Consider the following 24,484-nt stretch of genomic DNA (forward strand, 5'->3'; position numbering starts at 1 on the left):
GCACTCGAAGTTAATGTGGCCCGGTCTTCGGCCAGATCATCCCGTCCGAAACCAGCGCTGGAACGTTCAAAGATGGCGACACGGACAGAGGACAGGGGAACAGAGACAGAGGCACACTCCTCCCACAATCATTATTATATTTTGGAGCTGTGTGTAATCAGCAACCGCGACGCTGCCAGCAAGGATGTCACCCCATCGTCCGTTATTGCGGTGGTTGATGCGCAGGCGCGCTCCGCACTCCTGCTTTGCCCTTTTATCTGGCGCTGTCATCGGCTGCTGCTTCTGCTACTGTCTCTGCTTCCACTGCTGCTGCTGCTGCTGCTGCTGCGAGGTGGGCGGAGCCAAAACTGTGCCGCCGTGGATGCTCCTGCTGCTCCATGGCAGTGCTCTTCTCTATGTTCTTGGGCAGCAGCACTGTGGCAGCAGGCGGCGGGCATCATTAGTGCTGGCGAAGAGACCCCATTTTGGGCGGAAGTGCGTATGAGCAATATTTTAACAATGGCGTTTAAAACAGTTAAAGAGCCAGCACTAACACACGCTACTCTTATCTATGTGTGTGTGCTTGGTATGTATGCTAGTGTGTGAGGGCATTAGGCTCTTAGTTTTGCAAGGATTTTAAGGCAAGGCCCAGCTCTGGCGATGAGCTCTCCTCGCCGCACACATAATACCATTTTAATTTCAGTCCCAAGTGGCCACAAAATACGCCCCAAGATCTCGAGATGCGCCCTGCCAAAAAGGATATAATTAACAAGCCGCATGCCCCCACACACACACACACATACACTGGCTTGCACGTATATCCGTATGTGCCACATGTATTAAATGACTTATAGATAAGCGCCCAGAACGGTGACACATGATTTAAGGTACTGTGTCGAGGCGGGGATAATTTGTGATAAGCCAGCATATGACATGGATTGGGGTGGGGTGCTGATTCATTTTCCATCTCATAATTAGGGTAGCGGCAGACGAAAAATATCTTCAAATCGTAGAATCAGTTAATGAGCGCCGAAGCAGGGCCAAATGTGTTAAAAAAGAAAGTCGAGCCAAGACTTGGTGTAACTTTCACTTTTTATCACTTCCATAAATACTGAGACTTAGGCTATGATATTTAAGGGTAGATGCTATGAAATGCAAACCTGCCTGCTATTAAACTCAAAGAAAGATGACAATAAAGTCAAAGGTGGATGCCATGAAATTCATTGATGTATGCCATTAAACTCGGAGCTAAATGATTTTAAACGCAAAGCTGGATGCTATGAAACACCAGACCGCACTTGATTTAAAGAATTTTCTTAAAATCTTCTTGAAGTTCTTGAAAAATGATGAAAGCTTTTAAATGAATTGGAAAAGTAACGGTCAGTGAAGCTTTCAAAAGTCCGTGCAGAGCTTCCTGTACTGGCACATCCTTCTAAGCTCCCATAGCTTTTGCCAAATCAAATACAACTTGGATGATAATAAACTTCCCCGCAAATAAAACTCAACATTAAGTACAAAATTATTCAATATTTTGATTGAACAAAACACACACTCATTTACACTTATCACAATAAGTTTTTGTTGTATATATGTAACTCGCAAGACACATAATAAGTAGTTTCATATATATACATACATATGTCTGCATAGTTTGCACTTGTTCTGTTTAGCCAGTGATAAAATTAATTACAAAAATGCGAAGGGAATTCAGCCTTCATTCGGTTGAATGAATGTATTGGAAATGTGCGGATGGGAAGGAAGGTATAAAAAGAAATTAGTAAGTCCTTGTGCGGCATATCCGTAAATCTCTAAATGCGACTCTTTGAATTCGATTTCACATCAAACAGTTTGCGCACAAAGAACACCTGAAAAAGGGGAGTGAAATTATGAAGAATTAAAACCACATAGTTGAGTAAACAACCCAACCCACCTGTATGGAGCATGTGATCAATATGACCACAATTTGACTTAGCGAGAAAGTCTGTATGTAGGAGTTATTATCCAAAAGCAGAGCATAGTCGCGGGCCTCACGATGCCTGCTATGCGCCTGATAGCCCATCATGTCGTTGATGTTGCGCTCCACAGTACCGATGGTCGCCTAAAGTACAAAATAGATCAGATTCAGTTTTTGGGTGGGGCCCAGAAAAAGCAAAACCAGTTTCCGCTTACTGTAAAGTTTTGCATGTTCAGCTGCAGCTGCTCAATCTCTTTGGCGTACTTGTCCCAGGCGTCGTACTTCACCACCGTGATGTAAATGTTTACCAGCTTGCCAGCGAACCGCGAGAACTGGTTGTCTATGCAGACGGAATAGTAGCCGCCGGGCGACACCTGATCGGTGTAGTCCGCCGTGGCCTGCCACTGGTAGGGCTTCACCACCTCATTGGCTGGATTGCGAACAGCGAAACCGGCCATGCCATCGCCGCCACGCACCACCTGGGCAGCAGAATTGTTAATATCAAAGAGTAGTATTATCTCTCCATGGACTTACACTGAAGGAAACGTAGAATGTGGCTCCCGCCTGCACGTACTGGTGATAGCAATCTTCCTTTCCAGCGTCTATATGGACCTGCAATGGATAAAACAATAAAATAATCTTCAGCTGTTCAGACTCCGTATGGCGTGTGGATGCTGCGTGCTGCTCTCATCTCACCTTGTAATCCATAGCCACTGCTGGCAGATTCTCATACCATGGCTGTTGCGCCTCTTGCGCTGTGGCAACGTTGATCAAGCAGCAACAACAAATCAGAGCAAATGTCAGTAATAGATTATTAATCTGCTCTCGCTGCCACGTCAATCGCATTTTGGATTTGTTCATCTCAACGTAGCTTCGTGTATGAAGCGATGGGTATGGCCTCTAAATTGCGTTTTTCTTGCCACTTGCTGCCGAACTACCGAACCAGAGAGTAGGAATTTGTGCCGGTTAGCTTTCTATTTGCTAAATAAACATTTAAAAATGTAATAAACAACCTACCTGTTGCGCTGCCAACCCGGTTAAAAAAGCAGCAAGTTGGCAGCTGCGCCATATCGAGTATATCAATTTTCAAATATCGATACATCGAAATATCGCGGAAAAATGTAGATCGCACAAAAAGACTCGTAGTTTTTTTAAAATTCTTTTAAATTATTTAAGTCAATTTTTATTATTAGCTATAAAATCGTGAGCGACCGACCTCCTGTTGGATAAACTGTGCATGCATATACATATCCATAGCTCTCGCTAAAGTTCATCGCTCTTATCGAAGGTCTCTCCAGCTGTTGATAACACACACATGTTATATTGTTTATGTTTTTTTTTTTTGTTGCGGTTTTGCGATAATTTAGTGTGTGAACATATACTATATAAACTGGCGATTAACCTCTACGGCGCTGAGTAGGGCAGATAAAAATGCCAGCGCCCTCGGAACTCTAGTTAATTTTGCAGCTGCATCGAGATCGAAATGGTTCACGTCACCGAGGATGTTTTTGCCGCTGGCGCAGTCAATCCATTCACCAAGAAAACGGAGCCCATCCGACGCTTCACCCTCAGCAATGGCAATCGCATGTCTGTCCAGGTGATCACCCTGGGCGCCACCATTACCAGCATCAAGACAGAGGATGTCAGCGGCCAGCTGGATGACGTGACTCTCGGATTTGATGACCTGGCGGGTTATCAGAGCGATAAGAATCCATACTTTGGGGCCACCATTGGACGGGTGTGCAATCGTGTGGCCAATGGACGCTTCAGGCTGGATGGCGAGGTTGTGGAGGTGTCCAAGAATCGGGATAACAAATTCCAGCTGCATGGCGGATTCGTGGGCTTCGACAAGGCCCACTGGGACGTGGTGGCGGTGCGCCAAGACGGCGTCACACTCTCGCACACCAATCCCGATGGACATGAGGGTTATCCCGGCCAGGTCACGGCCACGGTGAGCTTCACCCTCAGCGAGGACAACTGCCTGCATGTCCGCATGATGGCGGAGAGCGACAAGCCCACGCCCGTGAATCTCACAAATCACTCGTACTTCAACCTGGCTGGCCACAAGGCGGGTGCCAACGGTCTCTACGAGCACACCATCGAGATCAATGCCTATGGGATCACGGAAACGGACAAGGACTCAATACCCACCGGCAAGGTCACACTGGTGGACGGAACTTCTTTCGATCTGCGCGTGCCCAGCAATCTGGGGGAGCGCCTCAAGCAGCTGCAGCCGGCCCGCGGCTACGATGACAATTTCTGTGTGGAGTTTGATCCGCCACAGCCCTTTGCCAATGTGGCCAGAGCAACGCATCCGCCCAGTGGACGCTGGCTGGAGGTGGTCAGCAATCAGCCAGGCGTTCAGTTCTATACGTCCAACTTTATGCCGGATGTGGAGCGCGGAGAGCCAGCCATTCCTGGCAAGGGTGGAGCTGCCTATGCCAAGCATGGGGCCTTCTGCCTGGAGACCCAGAAGTTTCCCGATTCTGTGAATCACAGCAACTTCCCTTCGACGACCTTGCGCCCTGGCGAGCACTACAATCACGAAGTCATCTACAAGTTTGGCGTCTCGCACACAGTCTGAGTGCGTCCGAACTTCCTCCTTATCTAAGCCCAATATGCCATAAATGCCATGTATCCGACTAACCCAACAACGTAACAATAATAACCAATAAACAGAAAGCACGAAATCAGTCGAGAATTATGCACGCCGTACGGGGCCATAAAAAGGTAGCAATCAGTGGAGCCAATAGCTCGAGCGTGGGCCATATATAAAGACCAGCCCATCACTGGTAAAAGCCATAAACCAGTGGAAATGATTCTTCAGTTGATAGTTTGTCTGTTGGCCCAGGAAAGTCTGGTCTTTGGCCAGAATGGGGGCTATCTGCGCATTATGAATGGAACCGTAGCGAGGGATATGCAGTTCCCCTACCAGGTGGGTCTGCTTTGCTACTACGAGGACTCGCTGAATCGACCGAATCTGTGTGGCGGCACAATTATCAGCAAAAGTTGGATACTCACAGCAGCCCATTGCCTGCAGGAACCAAGCTCCGAACTGTAAGCAAAACTATCCATAATCTGCTTTGAAACTTCCATTCACCTGCATTCACTTCTCTTATAGTCATCATGTCACTGTCTATGTGGGAAGTGTGGAAGTTCAGGAGAGTGAACCATTTGTGGTCAACAAGAACGCAACCATCGTCCATAAGCAGTTCAACCGTAAAATTGTAGCCAATGACATTGGCTTGATTAAGCTGCCAAAGGATCTAAAGTTCAATGCCCGGATACAGCCCGCAAGATTGGCCAATCCAAAGGAAAGCTATATTGGCAAAATGGCCATTATATCCGGCTGGGGTGTGACTAGCAAGCAGGAGGCCAGCAGTGTGCTCCAGTACATCAGGGCTCCGATCATCACCAACAAGGAATGCGAAAAACAATGGAACAAGCAGCTCAAAGGGAAAAGAAGGAAGCTCGTGCTGGACTCCTTTATATGCATTGATTCCAGGGCGGGCCTGCCGTGTCGCGGCGACTCTGGCGGTCCTCTTGTACTCGACGATGGCTCTAAAACGCTGGTGGGGATTGTCTCGCACGGTTATGATGACAAGTGTCAGGTGACACTGCCAGATGTCTTGACGCGTGTCTCTTCGTTTTTGGGTTGGATTAAAGAGCAAACTGGTGGCTTGGAATGAATGGGCTTGGCTCCCGAGCACTAGGCATCGTGTGACAATAAAATACGCATCTCTTTTCAAACGTGTGCTTTATTCTTATTACTCATACAAACTCCCATACTCGTACAATCTTTCTCCTTTTTCTTTATCTCTCATTTCGTTTCGTTTCCATAATATTTTCTTGTGGCTTTGCTTTGCTAAATTTGTTATCATTTTTGTATTCATTTCTTTTGTTTACTTTTCGGTTCGTTTTATTATGTTATTTGTGACTTTGGTTGCATGTTGTCTTCCGACCTCTTCCATTCGTCTGCTGAATATTGTGTCGCATAGCGGCCACTCCATCATAGCGGAGATCCTGCGGCTCAAGGACTACGTGCCGTGCCACAAATGTATCGGTAAGTTTTACTTATCTAGGGCTTTATGTATAAACGTTATTTATAATTATTATTTTTGCTAGACTTTGCTTTTGGTTTTTGGGTTTCCCTTTTCTTTTCGTTTTTTTTTTGTTTGCTTTTCTTATTTCCTTATTTTCTCGTGTTGAAACAGTAACTTTCAGTCATCTTTTTTAATCATAATAATACATACATACAATATATGCAATACGTACAATAATATTCTGGTTTCGTTATTTCGTTTATTTTTTAAATATAAATTTTAATTTAAATTTGTTATGAGCGCGCCGCCGTGTGCAATGCATAAAAAAACGCATTCCCCTTTCTTATATAGTGTGTCGTGTTTTTTATTTAATTTGTATAAAAGCTAAAATGTTGTTTTTTTTTCCGCTGCGTATGACAAAAGTTTACATATCCCATATACATATATATATATATATATATATATCTCTCTGATCAGGCGATCCTAGACCCAATACAAAAAAGTTCATCCAATTTCAATACAAAAATTGCCCCCGTGCCGCGCACTCGCCCATGCACTTCAAATAAATTTGATTTCATCTTTGGAAAAAGTTCTCCCATAATTTTCTTTTGGCAGTTATCGTTTTGTTAGGTTTCGTTTTGTTTTTTCGTTTTCGTTTTGACATGTTTTTGTGGTTGTTGTTGTTGTTGTTGCTTATGTTTCTGTTGCGTTGCTGCTGCTGCTGTGATATCGGTTGTAATATCATTGATTTCATGTACTGTATGTATATGTGTGTCGTTATCATTAGATTTATCATATATGTGTATGTATATGCTAAGCAACTAACATTGGACCATTCCATTGCGCGACGCACTATATAAGAAAACTAGCTACTTGATTACTTTATTTATAATTATATTTACTCGTACTCGTACTTGACTTTACTTTACTTTACTTTATATGTATGTATATTATATGCATATATTATATATATTTATATTCATACTCGTATTATTATGTAATGTCGTTATGTGTTTTTGTTTGACTATTATTATTTAAATGAATTACGACGCCCTTGCGTGGACAGCAGCCAGCAGTTAGGAAACTTAACCCCCACATTAAAAAAAGAAATATATATATATGAGTAAAAACCCCAAAAGACCCCCACCCTACCTATCAGGCCCAGATCCCGTGCCAGCTCCAAACTTGCGGAAAAGTATTGTACAGCAAATGCATCAAAGCGGAAATGTGTGAACAAAGGATCTGGTAGAGCTGCTGTCGCATGCAGACAATTAAGACTAGAACTATGACTATGGCCAGTAAAAGTCATCAGTCGCACTCCGGCCCCTCCGAGAAATGGCCGCGCACATCGAGAGCCGAGGCCAGCTGAAAGACAATGTGCGATAGCGATGGATGCTCCAGCAGCTCGCTGGCCGGCAGCTGGGGCTCGCAGCGCGGCCGCATGTGTCGGCCACGGAATCCACGATGCAGACGCAGCACCACATCACAGAAGACGAAACGTAAGATGAGTGTGCGCAGAAAATCGTCGCCAAAGAACTGAACATACGATGAGTCTATGCGGGGAAACAAATATTAAGAGATTAGATTGGGTTTACTCCTCAAATGTACACCTTACCTATACAGCCTATGCCCTGTTCGATCTCATCCATGCGGCAACGCGTGACCAGGCGCGAGGCCTCCGTTATGAAGCGATCCACATAGGTCTGGCAGCGTTCCCAATGATGAATGGGCACATCGCCCACATTGCAAATGTAGCAGAGGGCCGTGAGCGGGGAGTGCAGGAACAACGTAAACAGCGAGCCATGATGCTGGACATCAGCTGAAAGATATCCAAGAATAATTAGTGATTATTATAGTGAGTATCCAAAGCATAGGCTTACCTTGAAATGCGGATGGTACATCTTGCGGTGACATGAGTACGACCAGCGGCTGGCCAAAGTAGCGGGGTATGTGCTGAAAGACGAACGAGTTGTCCGAATCGATGACAATGAACATGGGCCGGCGTGTGAACGGATAGAGATCACCCGGATATAGGCAGTGGTTTTCCTTGTACGATTTGCCGCGGCACGACAGTCCCCCGCCATCGACACTGTCCCGCTTGGCGCAGGTGGCGACTCCGCCCAGCTCATAGCCAACTGGAAAATAAAGAAAGATCTCATTATGTTTGGAATCACGTTTGCCATACTGCCCAGAGATATATACTTACAGTCTTCGGGATGTTTTGTGGTGGAGAAACAGCCGTCCGCGGACATGTACAAGAGTAAGGCGCCACCCAGTGGCAGTTCCCTAACGCCGCTGGCCAAGAAGACCATCAGCTGGCTAATCGAAGGCTTATAAAGTAGATACTTGTGAGGATTGTCTCGAAAATGACGGCCATTCTCCTGGTAACCCTTGGATCCTGGCACACCGTAAGGTGGTATGCGACTGGCCGCCGGACTGGCATCGTGTCCATGCAGGCCATGCGCCATGCTGAGCGGATTCGTTGCCGATTCCGTTGGCTCTCGCTCCAGCGTCTGCAGCATTCGGAACATGTCCATGGTGAGCTCCGAGAACTTGGCCTGCTCACAGGCAGAGCCCACAATTAGGATCTCCTGCAGGCTGAGCGTCATGTGCGGCGACCGCTCGCAGGGCGGCGTTGTCAGCGGCGATAACCTAGAACCGGAACCACTACACATAAGTCGTTGTAGTTGTGCTGGTCCACAAGCGATTGGCGGGGGCCCGTGCTTTCACAGAAGAATTGAGAATGTGGCGCACTAATGAGGTGACAAGGGTACGGAAGGAGAGAAAGTGGGACTTGTGTGTGTGTGTGTGTGTGTTAGGGATCGAGGGGGGGTTTCCAAACATATGAAATGATAAATTCTTGTGGGTGTGTGTGTGTATGTGGCACTCTTCTTGCAGCAATGTGCAGTAAATATTCTGTCGAGTGTGTGAGATCAGGTAATAAAACAAGTCACCCCCCCCAAAGAAGGGGATCAGTTTTAGAGCCCAACATTGGTTTATAGTGTGTGTGTGTGTGTTGTGTGGATTAGTGGATGGTGTGGGTGTTAGGTTGGATAGAGATCATGGTTAAAGTGCGTGACAAAATGACAAAGGTGAGTGTTTTCTCTGGTGTTTCAAGTCTTCTGTGATAAGCACAACAAATCAACATAATCAACGGCAACGGAACTCAAGCAAAACTTGTATACCTACGCAAACAGAATATAGCGCTACCCAAAGTAGACTTATAGATACATACAGATAGATAGAGATAGTTTGGTTGATTGACAGATAGATAGATATACTTTTGGCTACCCCAGAAGCTGTCCAAACTCCTCCTCCGCCGACGAAAGCACGGGCAATTTGTACGCGGTATGGGCACAAATTGTGCCAACGACTCACCTGTGCGATAATATGATGGGATTGGAATCGGCATGCAGTACGGCAACGGCTGCCTCCGCCTTGATGAAGCCCTTGATCTCCTCCAAAACCAGCGACCATTCCAAATGATCCTCCGGCTCGTAGCTGAGAAAACTTTAGGATAATCAAAGCATCGACACATTTAGATATATTGCCACGTGTCTTACGTGTTGGTGTACTCCTGTATCTGCTTCTCCAGTTCGGTGACCAGCTCCCGCACCAGCTTCATCTTCTTGAGCAGCAGACAGACGACAATGAAGCGGGCATAGTAGCGCAGCTTTTTCACCATCAGATCCGGCCGATCCTCCTTGGCTGCCCGCGAGTAATACGCCCGTCCACGTATTGCCGCATAAAACTGATACGCCTCATTCAGGTAGTTGGTTTCGCTGGTTCTTAAGCTGCAAATAAGCAAAGAGAAGGTTAATCCAAGTAAATAGAATGCTGGTGGGGTGATCATCACTTACTAATAGTGATAATAGAGCTGGCCAATTTTGCTTGCTATCTCGCCAATCTGCCAGCGTTTCAGTCCGTACTTGGAGTCGAGCACCATGCGATGTTGCTGCTGGAATTTCCACAATTTCGTATACACATCGAAGGTGCGTCCGAAATACGCTTGCCACTGCCGATGACCATATTGCGGCAGATCCCTAAAGATAATATTTATATTTATATAGCATTTTGTATGCAACGAGGATGGTGCCATTACACTCACCTGAGCCCATTGAAGAGCTGCTTGGATTTCTCTAGCAAATGGCAAAACTCCAAGACTAGCTTTCGATCCTGTTCTTCCGTGGACTCCATTTTCACCATGCCGTTCTTCTCAACCTCCACCGCAATGTGTTATGTCTGTGAATCGGTTCTGCTGCAAAAAAAAAAAACAAACAAAAAATGCAAGCGTTGGGCTGAGTATTAATCAAAAGTGCAACGAGTTCTGCCCCTCACAGCCCGCAGCACTTGGCATACTAAATGAGCAGAGATGATGGAGATAGAGATTCTATAGGCAGACTCACACAAAAACTATCCCACAAAATAAACAAACTGAATCATGAGATTCCGCTCGCTACGATGTATGTATCTATCCATCTATCTATGTATCTATCGCCCCTCGCTACGTGGCATAGATGACTACCCACTTGAGATTCATTCAGCCGCTCATTCAACCATTGTTGACGTGGATAATGATAATGATGATGATGCTGTCAATGATGCTTTGCATGCAATGAAATGAAATGCCTATGCGGCTTTTTTTTCCCCCCGTTCTTTACCGGCCCACCCAAAAACCAATGCATATTAAATTTTTAATTTTTATGTGCCATAAATCAGGCAGAAAATATCGCAAAATATTGGGGGCCGGGTGCTTTTGTCTAAGCCGAAAGACAAACGGCAAATGGTTACGATTTACAGTCAAACATTTATTTGTATGGACGAAGTGCACTCGAACTATAGCCGTTTACCGAATTCATGGATTCATAGATTCATGAATGACCGGACCGGCACGATACGACACCAATACGAATTCAATTAAAATTTCAATTTGGTAAAAACAATTACGATGCCTTTTAAGTGCACACGAACAGATGGATGAGATGGCATGGAAGCGGATGAAGATGAAATGGGGCAATGGGATGAGACAATCGTTATTCTGGCGGAGTGGGCGGAGGGGCAGCTATGCATCAAAAGCTCAATTAATAACGCCCAACCAGGCGACCGGGACGAAATTGTTTGAACAAAAAACACAAGAGGGCCGACCGACCGGGAACCCGTACCAGAATCAGCACCAGGAAAATGCCGAACAGACAACAGGGCCAAAGAAGAGTGGAGCTGAGCAAATGCACAAAAGGGTCGGCAGTGCAAATGGCGCCGCAGCGGCCACATTGATTTGGCTTTGGCCAAAAACTAGGTCGCCCCATGGAGCACAAAAACTTTCAATATGAGCTCATCATATTGCCAGCAGCCAGTAGCCCGAAATGGGTACTGAAGATGGGCCAGGAGATGGGGCTGGAGATGGGCCTGGAGATGAGCCGGGAGATGATGTAAATGTAGCTTAGTTTTTGTGTGTTTGTTCAGGGACAACGGAAGCTGCGTCAAATATGCGTCACCTCTGTCTGTTAGGGGTCGACCAACAAGTCAATTGGGCGACAGGACACACTCTAATGTGTGCACACACGCTGATATTTATGGCGCCCCCTAATCAAATTAAGTTTTCATTTAGCGCATTAAAGTGACATAATATGAAAACTACGCATACGCAGCATTAACAAACAGGATGAGAGTGAAGTAGAGAACGAGAGCACAGTGACGTAGAGTGGAGCAGACACAATCAAAAAGGTCCTGACTGGCGGGGCCAGCCGCAAGCCCACTCACTCACTGAATGACAGACCTCATGGCTGCCACTGCCACTGGTGGATGCTCCTGCTGCCCCTTTGCTCCTGCTGACTTCATCATCATCCAGCAGCAAACTTAACCAACATCATCAGCATGTCAACATGTGGAAACCGGAAATGAAGAAACACAAATACTAAGCAAAGTCGTTGCCACTGCGATGTTGCTCATTAACACCCCACCCGATCCTGACCCTACTGTCCTGGCCTGTGCCTGTGTCTCCTCCTCGCTCTCTCTCTATCTCTCTCTCTGTCTTCTAAGCACACATTTACAGTTAGTGCAGGGCAACGCTGGGATGTTCACTGTCGCACAGCCAGCAAATGTGTCGCATACATTTTTGTGGGGCATTTCAAGGTATAATCGGATATATATGGAATGGCAGTTTCAAGTAAAAAATTTGTAGGCACACTCCCATAATATGTTTAATTAATTTAAGCTTTGATATAGCTGATGAAAAAATGTATGCCATGGACACTTTTGTCGCCTGTTCAGTCAGTCAGCAGTTAACGTGGCAAAGTTTTTTCTCCTTTTTAGCGCTCTCCTCTCCTGCTGCTTGTGTGACAATATGTGCAACAACAGCAACAGCTACGAGAGCGAGTACAACTGCTGTTGGGGAAAATCCCAATCCTAGTCAAACAAAGCGTGCAACAACAACAAAAAAATACTAAATAAAAGGAACGGAGTGTGCAACGCACTTTGGCGCCAGACGGAGGGGGAAGGATCGGCAGAGCGGGAGAGCAGGCTTTTGACTGACTACCAGGCGGAGGTCCTTCCATCTATTTGAGTGAGTGAGTGTGAGTGTGCGTGCGTGCTTCTGTTTATGTGTGTGTGTAGGTTTTTCAATGCCCGCCAGCACTCCTGGAGCAACAATACCAACAACTATTCGCTGCTACTCCGCGTTCTCTCTGTGCTGCACATTTTTTTGCCCGTTTCTCTTTTTGCACACCCTTTAAGGGGCGGGTATTATGGTTTTACTCGAAGGTTGCAAAGCAGAGAGGAGGGTTTTTGAGCTATTTATATACATATCAGCCGTAACTTACACACAGAAAAAATATTTAAGTTAAACCGCAAAGATGGAATCAGTATGTTAAAATTTGTTTTTATAGAAATGATAAGTCAAAAAGTCTCATCAAAATCATCAGAATCATAGACTTCCAAGGGTATTAACCACTTCGACTCCGCGTAGCTAAAATTCCTTTCTTTTCTTTCTTCTTCTGGCCGATGAGAGTTCGAGTATGTGTGTGTGTGTGTGTGTGTGTGAGTAAACAAGCATGCAGTTGCAGTAGGAGCGACAGGGAAAGACCAAAGGCAAAAGAGAGACGTGGAGAGAGAGACGAGGAGAGAGGGTAAACTCCTCTGGTGGGTGTGTAATCCTTCAAAGGCATTGTAGGCTACACATTTAATGGCATTTTGACGCTGGCAACGCTGATAATGATGTTGTCGTACATGCTACGTCCGCATCCGCAGCAAACTTGAAGTTGTCTGCCCCACAGACGCCTTACGCTACTCCAAACCCCCTCGCCCGCCCAGCCCTTGTAATGCAATGCTCTCTGGCTTGCCTTGCACGCCCCACCAGTCATTAGGACTTATGAATTTTGGTTTAACAATTGAGCAGCACAAAGGACACTCTGGCGGGAATCTGCAAAAACTTTGGCATAGTTCAGCCTTCATAATTAATGGCAGCGCGGAAAAAAAAAACTAGTTGCAAATATATATAAAAACCAACTGCTTGAGTGGCCCAACTTTAGCCTAATGATACGGACAGACAGTCGGTCCGAAAGTTACACTTCTCATATCTCTGGGCAGACATCTGAAAGTAGCTCCACAAAAGTGCACACAAAACTTTGTCCCCAGGCTGCTGCTGCCTGATGCCTGCTGCCTGCTGCCTACTGCCAGCAAACCGGATGTGGAGTGGCCGCGCGGAGAACTTTTTCCGTAGCCTTTGGACATTTCACTACTTTTGGACCCTTTCTATTTTGAGATGTTTGACTATTGCTGGAGGGCCATTTGAATTTTACATTTAATTGGCAATTTATCGAATTGCATCTCCGTTGCGCTATGCAGCGCCCTGTGGTATGCAACAAATCCGTGTGTCAATCTTACCTTATCATTGTTGTACCTGCTGCCGCCACCAATAGCCACAATAGCAGCAACAACAGCAGCAGCAAGAGGTGGAGGAGGGGGAGGAGGTGGAGGAGCGGTGGTCTCCTCCGTCACAGCCTCTGGCAGGACGCCGAAGCCGACACCAGAACCGCCTTTAAAGCCGTTTTTGCAGCTTATTGTTGCTGTTGCTATTGGTGTCGTTGTCGTCACCGTGACCACCGCCGACGACGTCGTTGCTGCCGCAGCCGCCGTCGAGCAATCAAATTAGCGTATGTTGCCGCTGCTGCTGCTTCTGGTGGCGCTCCCGCTGACGACGCCGTCTTCTAGCTTTGTGCCTGGCGCCCAGTACTTGACATATGTATGCGGTATGTTTGGACAGATGATGAATGCAATTGAATGTTGCTGGAGCTGGTGCACTTTTCTCTCACTTTTCACACAATTTATTTGCCGTTCCGTTCGCGATTATCTTTTTTTTTGTATTTTTTTTTTTGCCGGCTTGCAAGATTTTACTGGCCTCTGGTGGCACTGGCGAGTGAGGGCTCGAATGTGTGGGAACACAGCCAGGGATTGGGGCAGCTTCAGAGTTACCGTTTCGAACTTTGGACAATTTCGGGCGTTTTTCCTGGATTGCGGTGCCGTGCGTGTGGGGGGCAGAGAGTATGTGAATGGTGAAACGCTGCGACCGTCGCGTATGGCTGCACAGTATTGAATTTTTTCGCATTTACATTTTTAACGAGGAGGGTTGGGGGTTGGTATTGATTTTTTTGTGACTCTGACAGCTCGCCAGGTGCCAGTGCCAGCCGCCAGGCGGCGTTTTCTGACAGTTCTCCGTGCTCTTCGGGGGTTGAACACTGAAACTCTCCGCAGCCCAAAACAGCTGACTCGGAGTGGAGAGTAACCGTTAGGGGGGATAATGAAATTCAAAATACAATCCCGTGGCAATAACATCCCTTTTCGCATTTCCTTTTACACTACATGAACACATTTGTTTGATTTTTATTTTGCATTACATTGAAGTACATTATTAACAATTACATTTTGTATTTGCATTACATAAAAGCGTTTTGAATTTTGGTTTTCAATTTCTTTTTGATAAAATTTCGACTAAAATTGTTGCGATTTTTAGTGCCCGTGCCTTGCCCATTCACTATCACAATGAAATAAATTACATTGTTCATTTCGGATACAGTATACTCGTACAGTAAATATGTATATATGTATGTATGTAAAACAATAGCTATAGATGCATGATAGGTAACCATATTATATGGCAATTACGGATATATATATATAATATATATATATGATCATCTAACTATCATTAGAAGACGCCAGATTTATCTCTCATTTGGAATATGCGCATAGCTTCAGTCTTTAAATAAATCCAAAACGTCAAATGCGTTCCGTCCTAGTTGTATGCCACATTTACAGTCTGTTTCACAACTATAGGACAGCTGGACAGGGCTTACTTTGATGTTTCTACTGCTCCTACGATTTCCTACTCTTCATCGGTATTGTCATGTGGGATCCAGACCATGCTATAGTTATGAAACTCACTGTATGCATACAAAAAAACTCGTAGTTTGGCTATAGTATTGATTCTGTGTGTGTTAAAATTTGGCTTGGTTACCATTTCTAATGATTTCGATGTACAGTGTTTGAGTGGAGAGTCGCGAGTTGGAGACACGCTCCTAGTGCATTCTGTGCATTATTTAGACGGTTCTTTGGATAGATCACCCAGAGTATTGATAGATGTGACTTACAAACGCGTTGCCTCCGACACCGTGGACACATCCCCAGCCCCATTGTGCACCTGTTGACTGGTGGAGGTGCCCACATCTGTCGTGGGCCGTGGCAGATGCGAGTAGTAACCCATTTGACAAGAGTTCTGGTGGGTCAACTTTTGGTTTTGGCTCAGTTGATATTGGGCCGCCTTGAGGGCAGCCTGTTGCTGCGGCGACAGACAATCGCAGGCGGCCAGCAGCTCCTCCGTGGACTTGGCCGTAATCGTCGTTGTTGTGGTGGTCGTCAGCTCGCCCACAAACTCCGTGGGCGGTGGGGCATAGTTCTCCACATCCCCGTAGGTGGAGAAGCGTCCGTAGGGATTGCGACGCGGCATCGAGTGACGTTGCTGTGCGATTTGCAGCTTCACCGGCGGCTTCACGGCCACCGTGTCCAGATATCCATAGCCGAAGCCATAGCCACCCGCTGCCTTGGTAGCCAGATTGTCCCAGGACTTGGGCTTCTGCACGTAGGCTATGGTGTTGGGGTAAATCTGCGAGGGCTGCACCTGTGTGGCCGTCACATGGTACCGCTGATGATAGCCCGGATGATGATGATGATGGTGTGGCGGCACCTGGTGGGACTGCTGATGTGAATGTTGCTGTTGGGGCTGTGGCTGCTGTTGCGGCTGCTGTTGGTGTTGGTGCGGCTGCTCGTAGGATTGTCTGGACTTGGTGGAATGCTGTCGCGACTGTCCCGTCTCGCTCTTGGGATCCCAGAACAGAGTATCCGTGCTGATGGAGGTGGTGTAGGAGGCAGAGTCCGCAGGCGCGAAATCGCTGGAAGTGCAGGAGTGGAGGCTACAGTGGCTGGCCAGGCCAGAGGCCAGATCAAAGTAGCGGGAACGTGTGCTCCCCGACTGAGAATTGGCATGGCAGGGCGTCGGAGTAGTCTGTCCCTGCGCCGGATGGTGGTAGTGATGATGATGCGGCACCGGCTGCTGCTGCTGCTGTTGCTGCTGTTGTTGCAACTGCTGCTGTTGCTGTTGCTGCTGCTGCTCACGACTGTGATGGTGATGATGATGATGGTGGTGGTGTCCCTGTCCACCTCCATTGGCACTGGGCGAAGCATGCGACTGGGATTTGGGTCTAGTCCGCTGCTCCTTGCTCTCCACTCTCTCGCGCTCCCTCTCGCGGTGCTTGTGCTTGTGGGTGTGCTCCTTGTGCTGGCGATGGCGGCGTCGGCTGGGCACACACTGCGTGTCGCAGCAGGGACTGGCCAGGTCGTAGGCATCGAGGCTGACATTGTCCCCGGCCGGCAGGGGCGTCTTCTCCGTCGATTTCCAGCGGAAGTGCCCAAGGCAGGGATTGCACGAATGCCCCACATGGTAGTGCTTGCCCGAGGCGGACTTCTCCTTCTCCGCCTTGGGCGGCTTGGCTGGTGGCTTGTGTTTTTCACAGGTTCGTGGCGGCGGAGCCGGTGGCTTCACCGTGGCCCCACCACTGGTGGTGCTGTGGTACTGAGTCGGAGCGGTGGTGGTGGGCTGACTGATCGTATTGGTGTCCACGGACTCGGTGCGGTGCAGCATGAAGCGCTGGGCCGTCGGCTGATGGTCGCTGCTGCTCCGCTGCAGGCCCAGGCCATCGATGTAGTCCTCGGAGCTGCCGTGCGTGGGCCGGAGCACATAGCGATATGTGGGATCCAGATAGTGATACGTGAGCATAAACTGAGCCGGTGGCGGGATGATCGCTCCCCCACCCGCCGCCTGCTGCCGGGCAGCTATATTCCCCACATCCTCGGTGGACAGGGCGGGACGATAGAAACCCGTTTCAGCCGCTGCTTCAGTGGGGGAGACTCCTTCGCCATCGCTGGGCGATGTATTGGCATTGGCCTTCTTCCGCGCGGGCAGACTGTGCGTCTTCCACTTGCCCTCGAGCAGCTCTCGCTCCCTGAGATGCACCCGCTCCAGTTCGTTCATCTTGTGCTGCAGCATGCTCTGCAGCTGGATGTAGCGCATGTGCAGATCCACCTAAAAGAACACCAATGAGTGAGGAATAATCCATGTGGGATGTGGGAACCGCTACTCACCTTCCGCACACAGTCCTCGAAGAGCACCACCATTCGCATTCTCGTGTCGCACTGCTTGATGAACTCCACGATGGTCTTGTGATCGGCCTTCTCCATATCCCTGCCATTGATCGAGAGTATCACATCGCCCTCGCGCATGCCGGATCTGTAGGCGGGACCCCCGTACTCCACATAGTCCACGTAGGTGATCATCTCCAGCTCCTCGTCCCGCTTGTAGTGGATACCATAGCTCTGCAGGGTGAAGCCGTATGTGTCGTTCTTCTTCTCCACAATGATGGTGCGACGGCGCCGATCCTCGTCCGGCTTGGAGGCCAGAAACCGTTCCGACTTGTAGCGGCCCAGGATGTGGGTGGACTGCGATAGCTGGACGGGGCGTGGGATTAAGTGTTGATTAGTGGGTGAAAGTTTTCCCTTGTGCGCTCAACTATTCCGCAGCACTTCCGGTTATTTACACTCCGGTCTGGTGTGGGTGGTATGGTATGGTCTGGGCTGTGCAATGTGGCACACCGAATGGCCGCCAGGTGCGGCCAGACCATAAAAATGTTCTGTTTGCTCAAAGGTATGTCCGCCCCCACCCGTATCGTATCTAAACCCACCATTCACTCCTCCTTCTGCTGCTCCTTGGTGCTCTTCTTCCTGCTTTTATTGAAAGCATTTCCATGAATACACGATGAAGGCCCCCCAGCAGCAGGCAACACTTTCACTGCGCCCCCCCTGCGCCCCGGAGAAAGGGAAAAGAAAACCAAACAAATTTCACACAAACACAGACGCACAGCTACAGATACAGATACAAATACGTAGATAGATAGAGCGCGCTGCTCTTTCATTAACGGTACATTGTGTGAACCGTAATAACCGGACTGAAAAGGCTTAGTTTCGTCCCCACGCCACAGAACTCCTGCCGGGCATTTTCCCGGGAGATTGTATGGGAATTACATGGATATATAAATAAATAAAAAAAACATTTATTAAAAGTGGATACTGTTATCAGAAGTCCCATTCATTATACAGAAATTGCCATTAAAAAAAATTAAATGATTTAATTGAAGAAATAAATTCAGAGCTTTACAGCAATCCCCGATGGCTATGGCTAAACGGGGGAGTAAATCTGGGTTAGCCGACTGCAAAGTAAAGCTAACTTAAAGTGATCCCACAAGGGAATGACTATGGGAAACTTCCCCAAAATACTCGCAAAAGATTTGCCATGACTCTGAATGACTTCCAGAACCATCTGTATGCCCCTTAAGTGATTTCTGCAACATGGTAACCCAACTGGTTAATTTTTGTTCTCCCTAATTGCCTTGGCCAAAGTCAAGGCCCGGGGCGCTGCTTCATCGATGCTGGGTTTGGTTCGTTGTGTGCTCGTATGTTTAGTATATATGACAATTTCCGGGGGCATTGAATTATTAACACTTGATCGAGGACGCCGCCGCGCGGTTGCTGAAGCGTAAACTATGCATAACGATGAGAGCGAAGCAGAAGTTAAACAGCTGAGAGGGCGACAAGCGCCCCCAACCCCTCCACAAGCAATGCAATAAGCAGGAGCAAGAAACCCACCACCAAAGAAAAGCAAAACCCAACCACCCACTTGGAGCCAGACCAGTATCCATACCCTGGCACACACACCCGCACCACCCGCACACGCAAGACAATTTCAATTGAGGCAACGCTGCAGGACCTTGTCGCATTATGACTCAATAGGAGGACAGGACGGACACACTACACTACGGACATTTCAATTGGATTAGAAGTACTTGTACGACTGTCTGCTGTCTGCCACTTGGACATACCTGCGCATACTCGATCTCCTCATCGCTAGCATCGAGACTCTTGTGGAACTTGAGGCGACCCAGGCTGCCAGTGCCATTGACATAGTGCGATGATGGCTGATGTGACTGATGATGATGATGCTGCTGCGACGACTGCTGGTTCTCGTGGTGGAGGTGCTGCTGCTGTTGCTGGCAGGCGGCGGCTATGAGGGAGCCCACAGAGGTGGCATTCGAGGCGGAGATGGAGACGGCGGCTGCTGTATTGGCGGCACTGCTGGCCGCCGTTGCAATGCTCTGGCAGCTGCTGCTCATGGGCTTGCTGGCCATTGTTGGCTATTGATTTCTTCACGCAGTCATAATTATTGAGAGTCCATTTGGAGGAGCTATTTAAATGTTTTGCCAGGCAGCCAGTCAGCCCACACAGCAAATCTGCTGCGAGACGACAATGGATACAGATACCGAAACCGAAACCGAAACAGAAACAGCAACGCCGACGACGAGAAAAACTCACTTTTTCACTGACCCCAGAGAGTGTCTAGGCCCACTCGAGTTGCGGTCGCTGGCAATTACAATTATAATTTGTCATTTCTATTCACATAACTTTGCCCCGAACAAAAACTACCTTTATCATTGATATTTGTTGATGAAAAACTTTTCCATATTCGTGCGGAGCGAAGCGGTGCTGTGCCGTGCCGTGTACCGTGTGGTTCTGTTTCCGCTTGGTTTGTTCTACTTCCGTTGAAGTTTGGTGCCGTTCTGAACGGTTTATTCGGCGCCGACTGCGTCAAGAGCGGAAGCGGGAGAGCGGCGCATTGCACCCACAAACAAGCTTTCCAGCCATAGAAAAGACGTTAATATTTATGGCACATGTTGACTGCTACATCGGCAGAAGTAATGCTCAAATTGGTAAAGCGCATGCGCCAGCAATGCACACGCATTGATAGCTGTTAAGTTATGATTCTTAAATTGCAAATAGTACATTTTTATAGATTACGAATATGTATGTATATAATCCATAAAGTTGTAGAAAGTTGAATAATTAACAATTTCCATTATTCACCGATTTTTCCTAATTCAAATTCCAGCGCCACTTAACATTCCGCTGTTAACATGCGCCTAACTTGCTCCAACTGGCCAGCTGTTAACATACCTCTGTAAGGAAAAGTCTTGTGTTTTTTTTTTTGTTATTTTACAAAATGTATAATTTATGTTTATAAATGGAATATTTGTTACTCCGCCAGCTCGCCTCCAGGGACCAACTGCAATGGAAATCACTTTAAATAATTATACTCATACGCGGCACCAGTACTACGCACCATTGTTATGTTGTTGCCATTCAACAGAATCTGATCCAATTTTGTGATCCGGCGACCGTCCGGAGTGTTTTCGTACTCCGTCACATCGTCCAGCAGCATGTTGACAAAGTCATCAAAGCCCAAGAGCGTGCCAACCATTTCCTTGTCGTTCTTCATGATAATGTGGATGCGGGAGCCAATGCATTTGTCCACCAACTCTGTAGAAAAACACGGGCCAGGCAAGCCGGCGAGGACGCTGTAGCCGCCAGACAGGTAAGGGTGCGTATAATAATCACTTACCCAGTGGCATCAGTGTAGCAATATTTGCAGGAGGCGGCACAGCAGTCATTTTGCTTTGAGTAAGTTACGAATTTGCTAAATTATTAATTTTACTGCAAAATGGCAAAATGGAAAGGTCTATCGGCGGTCTCGTATACTATCATCGATAGAAAACTATTTGTCAGATGATACATCGATATCTTAATCGTTGCATTGGCTGGCCACACTGAACGTATGATTTAACATAAAGATAAATAAAATAAATCAAAACTCAAAATTGAGTAAATAGATAGCACCCCACTATATGCTGGTGTGCTGGGACTACGGGCAGGTTCCCTGCTGCTCCCCGCTTACATAATGTCCGTGTCGCTGGGACAAGCTGCCAAACTGAAGATTCTGGCGTCAAGTTCAAGGCAATGGCAATGGATGTCGCTGCGGCGTTCGTTGAATCAAGGTTATTTTCATTACAATTCGTTTACAGAGATGATTTTTAATATTTTCTGTGTAATGCAGACTTGACAACGGCACTGCGACCATTCTACTTTGCGGTACATCCGGACTTCTTTGCGCAGCATCCCGAGCAGCGAAACACTAACGAGAACTCACTGAAATTGCTGAGCGAGCACCTTGAATCTTTGTACGAGCGCCGGCCGCATCGCAGTGCGGATGCCCAAGTGCTCAAGTTCTATGTGCGTGCCAGTGCAGACGCCAAAAAGCGGGACTCCTTCAGGCTGATTCAGATCCGCACGGACTGGCAGAGCACCAGGGATGCCAAGACATTCATCCAGAGCCTGCTGGAGTCGTGCAATCTCTCAACGGACTATGTGCGGACCATCAAGGCGCAGCCGGAACCATCAAAGAGCTCAGACACGACAAGCATGGCCTATAAGCCGGGCCAGGACTACCACTACGACAAAGAGTTCTCGGACTTCGAATCTCAATTGAGGAATGTGAGTGTAGATTTTCCTCCTCTCTACTCGATTAATTTTGATCCCCGCATTTTACCAACAGGAGCGGGCAAGCATGCGTCCTGTACTGACCACCTGGCTGGAGGAGAACGCCGACAAGGCCAAACAGCGGGCCAAGGAAACGGCCGATCTGCAGGCCGAGATTAATAAGCTGCAAAAGGTGCTGGTGGAGAAGCTGAAGCTGCGCGATGCGCGCTACGAATGCGGCTGGAACATCGAGCACTATCGCGGCTGCCTGAAGACCCTGGAGCGTCTGGCTAACACACACTTGGCGGAGATGGCGCCGCTGCGGGATCGCATTGTGGTCTTTGCACCCTTCACGGGCATTAGCCTGGAGGGACATGTCATGCTGTTCACCGGGGATGTGCTGAACAATTGGATTGACTTCATCAAGAACATTCCGCATCACGACACCTACCTCAAGGTGGTGCCCATCTACGAGCAGACCCTCTCGCAGGTGCTGCGCGGCATTCAGATAGGACGGCGCAAGTTCATGCCAAAGCAGCAGGCCCGTGGCTATGCCAACTACCTCATGAAAGTGACAACGTCGCTGGGCGACTATCTGGGGAAGCAAAAGTACCCCAAGAACTGGCCAGAGACGCTGCAAGAGTTCACCATTGTCGTGGAATCAGAGGCGGGTCCACTGATGGTCAGTCCAACGGGTCAATTCATCACCCCGGCCACCTGTCCGGGCCTCATACTGGTGGACTTCATCAGCCAGAATATGCAATCTTCGCGTGAGCTGATGAGCAAGTACGCCGAGGACAAACACATCGAGCAGGAGCTCATGGACGAGTGCATGGAGCAGCTGCGGCTGCAATCGCTCACCAAGGACGATGCTGTCACGCCCGACAAGATGATAGTGGCCCTGAGGGATTTGTCCCAGATGCAGCTGCCGCATTTGGCACAGGTCAAGCTGCATATAACGAACTACTACTCCGTGCTAACCGATGGAGTTGTGTGCATACCCTGGGACTTTATGCAGAGGTAGACCGCTTTCATTTTCATGTGCCTTTTTATTGACAAATAAACATAGAAATAATTATTGAGGGTGTGATTTCTCTCTCTCTCTCTCTCTACAGCTGCAGCTAGGCGGCATCGCTGCAATCCTCGACGCTCCAGGTGCACTCTGCTCGATGTGCTGCAAATTCAGATGCCCTGCGTGTGTAGACATGCCGCTCCAAGCCATCGAAGTGTATGGGATCACCGCCGCAGAGCACGGAATTCTCGGTTGCTGCATCGTAGAAGGACACGCCACTATTCCGATAGACCACACGCCACCAGCTGATGTTGCTGCGGCTGTACACGTTCTTGGATATGGCATTGGTCGCGTTGCTGGCTGTCAGCGGGGAGGGCTCCATCAGGATGTACCGATTGCGCCAGAAGGCACTGTAGAAGGCAAACTGCGGTCGCGTGTCGTTGAGGCTGTGGCCACGCTGGACGTAGTACGCCGCCTTCTTCGGATCCCGCGCATTGCTGCAGATCAGATACGTCTGCGGGCACTCGTAGATGTAGGCATTGCTGTCGGTCACGTTGCGGATGCACACCTTGCGCGCGGTGTACAGCAGCTGCTCATCCGATGGAAGTTGCGCATAGATCTGCTCTCGCAGTGACGACTCCACTTCCTGCTCGAAGTTGGGCTGCTCCAGCAGTCGTCGCAGATTGTCCTGCATGGCCAGGTCCAAGGTCTCAGAATCGTCGCGTGCGAGCTCTTCACGCTGCAGCAGCTGGAGATTGGCCAGAGCCAACTGCGTCAGGCTACCCGTGAAGTTGCCCAGACGCTCCACTACGCTCAATGGCGTCTCCAAGGCCAGCACCGCGTCGTAGAGAGCTTCCAGGATGTCGCGCAGATAGTCCAAGGCGCTAAAGGTCAACCGATGCAGCAGCGAATCGACCAGCGGGAAGGTAGCCGTGCGACTGTCCGTGTGGAAAGGAGCTTCCATCAGCTGGGCACTGCGTGAGATGAAGGCCCGATGGACCAGCTCCAGCAGCTCTGGCGGAACATCCGAATTGAGGGCCAGTTGGTCGTAAAAGTCCAAGATCTTGAGCGGATCGTAGATCTGTTTGGTCTGCTGCAGTTCCTTCCATAGTCCAGTGTAGATGGCTCGCTTCAGCTCCGGCGTTCGGGCCTGATTCGCCAATTGAAGCACCACCTGACCACGCTTCCAGTCGCCGCTCACCTCCGAGCGGATCACCGACTCTAGATTGCTGGCAGCGGGACCTCTCAATGCTCCTGCCACGTCTGCTTCGCCAGTCCACACATCGATGTGAAAGAGCACTTCTTGTGCAGGAGCGGATGCATTCAGGACTGCCAGAAGTTTGCTGGTGCTGTTGCTCGAGAAGCTGCTGCCCATATGCAGTACGGCGCCCAGTGCCAGGACCAGTAGCAACAAAACGCAGACTGCCATGGTGTCTCCAACTGTTCGGAGTTATCTCCCGGGCCAAGAGTTTTATAGGTAAGTCGGAGATCGTTCGGCATCTATTTGTATTTGTAGTTCATTTCATC

The 24,484-nt window shown here is 48.3% G+C and overlaps 7 protein-coding genes across 15 annotated transcripts; 3 read left to right on the forward strand and 4 right to left on the reverse strand.

Annotated features, from left to right (window-relative positions):
* Positions 1-1,490: 1,490 nt before the first annotated feature.
* LOC111071588 (transmembrane emp24 domain-containing protein B) lies at positions 1,491-2,899 on the reverse strand. Its single transcript, XM_022363011.2, has 5 exons — positions 2,630-2,899; positions 2,468-2,545; positions 2,149-2,412; positions 1,910-2,077; positions 1,491-1,844 (listed from the first exon to the last, which is right to left on the reverse strand). The coding sequence occupies exons 1-5, from the start codon at positions 2,792-2,794 to the stop codon at positions 1,788-1,790; spliced, it is 732 nt and encodes a 243-aa protein (XP_022218703.2). The 5' UTR covers positions 2,795-2,899; the 3' UTR covers positions 1,491-1,787.
* A 239-nt stretch (positions 2,900-3,138) lies between these two features.
* Positions 3,139-4,623, forward strand: LOC111071585 (galactose mutarotase). Its single transcript, XM_022363008.2, has one exon. It carries the CDS (start codon positions 3,417-3,419, stop codon positions 4,515-4,517), a length of 1,101 nt encoding a protein of 366 aa, XP_022218700.2. The 5' UTR covers positions 3,139-3,416; the 3' UTR covers positions 4,518-4,623.
* Positions 4,624-4,725: 102 nt separating this feature from the next.
* Positions 4,726-5,683, forward strand: LOC111071587 (chymotrypsin-2). The gene is made up of 2 exons (XM_022363010.2): positions 4,726-4,990; positions 5,055-5,683. The coding sequence occupies exons 1-2, from the start codon at positions 4,749-4,751 to the stop codon at positions 5,620-5,622; spliced, it is 810 nt and encodes a 269-aa protein (XP_022218702.2). The 5' UTR covers positions 4,726-4,748; the 3' UTR covers positions 5,623-5,683.
* Positions 5,684-6,966: 1,283 nt separating this feature from the next.
* On the reverse strand, positions 6,967-14,611 carry LOC111071581 (protein SCAI). 5 transcript variants are annotated; one of them, XM_022363000.2, is made up of 9 exons: positions 13,858-14,611; positions 10,085-10,231; positions 9,837-10,019; positions 9,540-9,770; positions 9,355-9,486; positions 8,183-8,643; positions 7,857-8,111; positions 7,592-7,795; positions 6,967-7,529 (listed from the first exon to the last, which is right to left on the reverse strand). In XM_022363000.2, exons 2-9 carry the CDS (start codon positions 10,180-10,182, stop codon positions 7,285-7,287), a joined length of 1,809 nt encoding a protein of 602 aa, XP_022218692.1. In that variant the 5' UTR covers positions 10,183-10,231; positions 13,858-14,611; the 3' UTR covers positions 6,967-7,284. The 5 variants fall into 5 exon arrangements, with proteins under 5 accessions (XP_022218692.1, XP_022218695.1, XP_022218693.1 ...); XM_022363003.2 differs by having other exon boundaries at positions 8,183-8,628; positions 9,355-9,477; positions 10,085-10,234; XM_022363001.2 differs by having other exon boundaries at positions 9,355-9,477; positions 10,085-10,234.
* A 229-nt stretch (positions 14,612-14,840) lies between these two features.
* On the reverse strand, positions 14,841-20,590 carry LOC111071579. Of its 4 annotated transcripts, XM_041594971.1 has the most exons (5): positions 20,059-20,590; positions 19,948-19,995; positions 19,458-19,868; positions 17,668-18,030; positions 14,841-17,608 (listed from the first exon to the last, which is right to left on the reverse strand). In XM_041594971.1, exons 3-5 carry the CDS (start codon positions 19,761-19,763, stop codon positions 15,617-15,619), a joined length of 2,661 nt encoding a protein of 886 aa, XP_041450905.1. In that variant the 5' UTR covers positions 19,764-19,868; positions 19,948-19,995; positions 20,059-20,590; the 3' UTR covers positions 14,841-15,616. The 4 variants fall into 4 exon arrangements, with proteins under 4 accessions (XP_041450905.1, XP_041450733.1, XP_041450524.1 ...); XM_041594799.1 differs by having other exon boundaries at positions 19,458-19,995; XM_041594590.1 differs by having other exon boundaries at positions 19,948-20,590.
* Positions 20,591-20,601: 11 nt separating this feature from the next.
* On the reverse strand, positions 20,602-21,186 carry LOC111071589 (U6 snRNA-associated Sm-like protein LSm5). Its single transcript, XM_022363012.2, has 3 exons — positions 21,032-21,186; positions 20,753-20,949; positions 20,602-20,695 (listed from the first exon to the last, which is right to left on the reverse strand). Exons 1-3 carry the CDS (start codon positions 21,078-21,080, stop codon positions 20,666-20,668), a joined length of 276 nt encoding a protein of 91 aa, XP_022218704.1. The 5' UTR covers positions 21,081-21,186; the 3' UTR covers positions 20,602-20,665.
* A 28-nt stretch (positions 21,187-21,214) lies between these two features.
* Positions 21,215-24,434, forward strand: LOC111071583 (T-cell activation inhibitor, mitochondrial). 2 transcript variants are annotated; one of them, XM_022363004.2, is made up of 4 exons: positions 21,215-21,464; positions 21,524-21,960; positions 22,022-22,965; positions 23,061-24,434. In XM_022363004.2, the coding sequence occupies exons 1-4, from the start codon at positions 21,368-21,370 to the stop codon at positions 23,068-23,070; spliced, it is 1,488 nt and encodes a 495-aa protein (XP_022218696.2). In that variant the 5' UTR covers positions 21,215-21,367; the 3' UTR covers positions 23,071-24,434. The 2 variants fall into 2 exon arrangements, with proteins under 2 accessions (XP_022218696.2, XP_022218697.2); XM_022363005.2 differs by lacking the exon at positions 23,061-24,434 and having other exon boundaries at positions 21,216-21,464; positions 22,022-23,021.
* The last annotated feature ends 50 nt before the right edge of the window (positions 24,435-24,484 follow it).

The sequence above is a fragment of the Drosophila obscura genome, unplaced genomic scaffold (assembly GCF_018151105.1).
Source record: "Drosophila obscura isolate BZ-5 IFL unplaced genomic scaffold, ASM1815110v1 contig_1, whole genome shotgun sequence".
Lineage (NCBI taxonomy): Eukaryota > Metazoa > Arthropoda > Insecta > Diptera > Drosophilidae > Drosophila > Drosophila obscura.

What these genes read in the sequence shown, in the direction of transcription:
- LOC111071589 (XM_022363012.2), bottom strand. Translation starts at nt 21,080, where the DNA reads ATGACTGCTGTGCCGCCTCCTGCAAATATTGCTACACTGATGCCACTG. An exon ending in TGCTACACTGATGCCACTGG is followed by an intron (nt 20,950 to 21,031) that starts GTAAGTGATTAT and finishes GTTTTTCTACAG; the next exon opens with AGTTGGTGGACAAATGCATT. An exon ending in ATGGCAACAACATAACAATG is followed by an intron (nt 20,696 to 20,752) that starts GTGCGTAGTACT and finishes TTTCCATTGCAG; the next exon opens with TTGGTCCCTGGAGGCGAGCT.
- LOC111071588 (XM_022363011.2), bottom strand. Translation starts at nt 2,794, where the DNA reads ATGAACAAATCCAAAATGCGATTGACGTGGCAGCGAGAGCAGATTAAT. An exon ending in CAGTGGCTATGGATTACAAG is followed by an intron (nt 2,546 to 2,629) that starts GTGAGATGAGAG and finishes TATCCATTGCAG; the next exon opens with GTCCATATAGACGCTGGAAA. An exon ending in CATTCTACGTTTCCTTCAGT is followed by an intron (nt 2,413 to 2,467) that starts GTAAGTCCATGG and finishes TCTGCTGCCCAG; the next exon opens with GTGGTGCGTGGCGGCGATGG.
- LOC111071587 (XM_022363010.2), top strand. Translation starts at nt 4,749, where the DNA reads ATGATTCTTCAGTTGATAGTTTGTCTGTTGGCCCAGGAAAGTCTGGTC. An exon ending in CAGGAACCAAGCTCCGAACT is followed by an intron (nt 4,991 to 5,054) that starts GTAAGCAAAACT and finishes CTTCTCTTATAG; the next exon opens with TCATCATGTCACTGTCTATG.
- LOC111071579 (XM_041594971.1), bottom strand. Translation starts at nt 19,763, where the DNA reads ATGGCCAGCAAGCCCATGAGCAGCAGCTGCCAGAGCATTGCAACGGCG. An exon ending in AGGAGATCGAGTATGCGCAG is followed by an intron (nt 18,031 to 19,457) that starts GTATGTCCAAGT and finishes CGCCCCGTCCAG; the next exon opens with CTATCGCAGTCCACCCACAT. An exon ending in TCGAGGACTGTGTGCGGAAG is followed by an intron (nt 17,609 to 17,667) that starts GTGAGTAGCGGT and finishes GTGTTCTTTTAG; the next exon opens with GTGGATCTGCACATGCGCTA.
- LOC111071581 (XM_022363000.2), bottom strand. Translation starts at nt 10,182, where the DNA reads ATGGTGAAAATGGAGTCCACGGAAGAACAGGATCGAAAGCTAGTCTTG. An exon ending in CCCATCATATTATCGCACAG is followed by an intron (nt 8,644 to 9,354) that starts GTGAGTCGTTGG and finishes ACTTATGTGTAG; the next exon opens with TGGTTCCGGTTCTAGGTTAT. An exon ending in TGTACCATCCGCATTTCAAG is followed by an intron (nt 7,796 to 7,856) that starts GTAAGCCTATGC and finishes GATATCTTTCAG; the next exon opens with CTGATGTCCAGCATCATGGC.
- LOC111071583 (XM_022363004.2), top strand. Translation starts at nt 21,368, where the DNA reads ATGTCCGTGTCGCTGGGACAAGCTGCCAAACTGAAGATTCTGGCGTCA. An exon ending in GCGGCGTTCGTTGAATCAAG is followed by an intron (nt 21,465 to 21,523) that starts GTTATTTTCATT and finishes TGTGTAATGCAG; the next exon opens with ACTTGACAACGGCACTGCGA. An exon ending in TCGAATCTCAATTGAGGAAT is followed by an intron (nt 21,961 to 22,021) that starts GTGAGTGTAGAT and finishes TTTTACCAACAG; the next exon opens with GAGCGGGCAAGCATGCGTCC.
- LOC111071585 (XM_022363008.2), top strand. Translation starts at nt 3,417, where the DNA reads ATGGTTCACGTCACCGAGGATGTTTTTGCCGCTGGCGCAGTCAATCCA.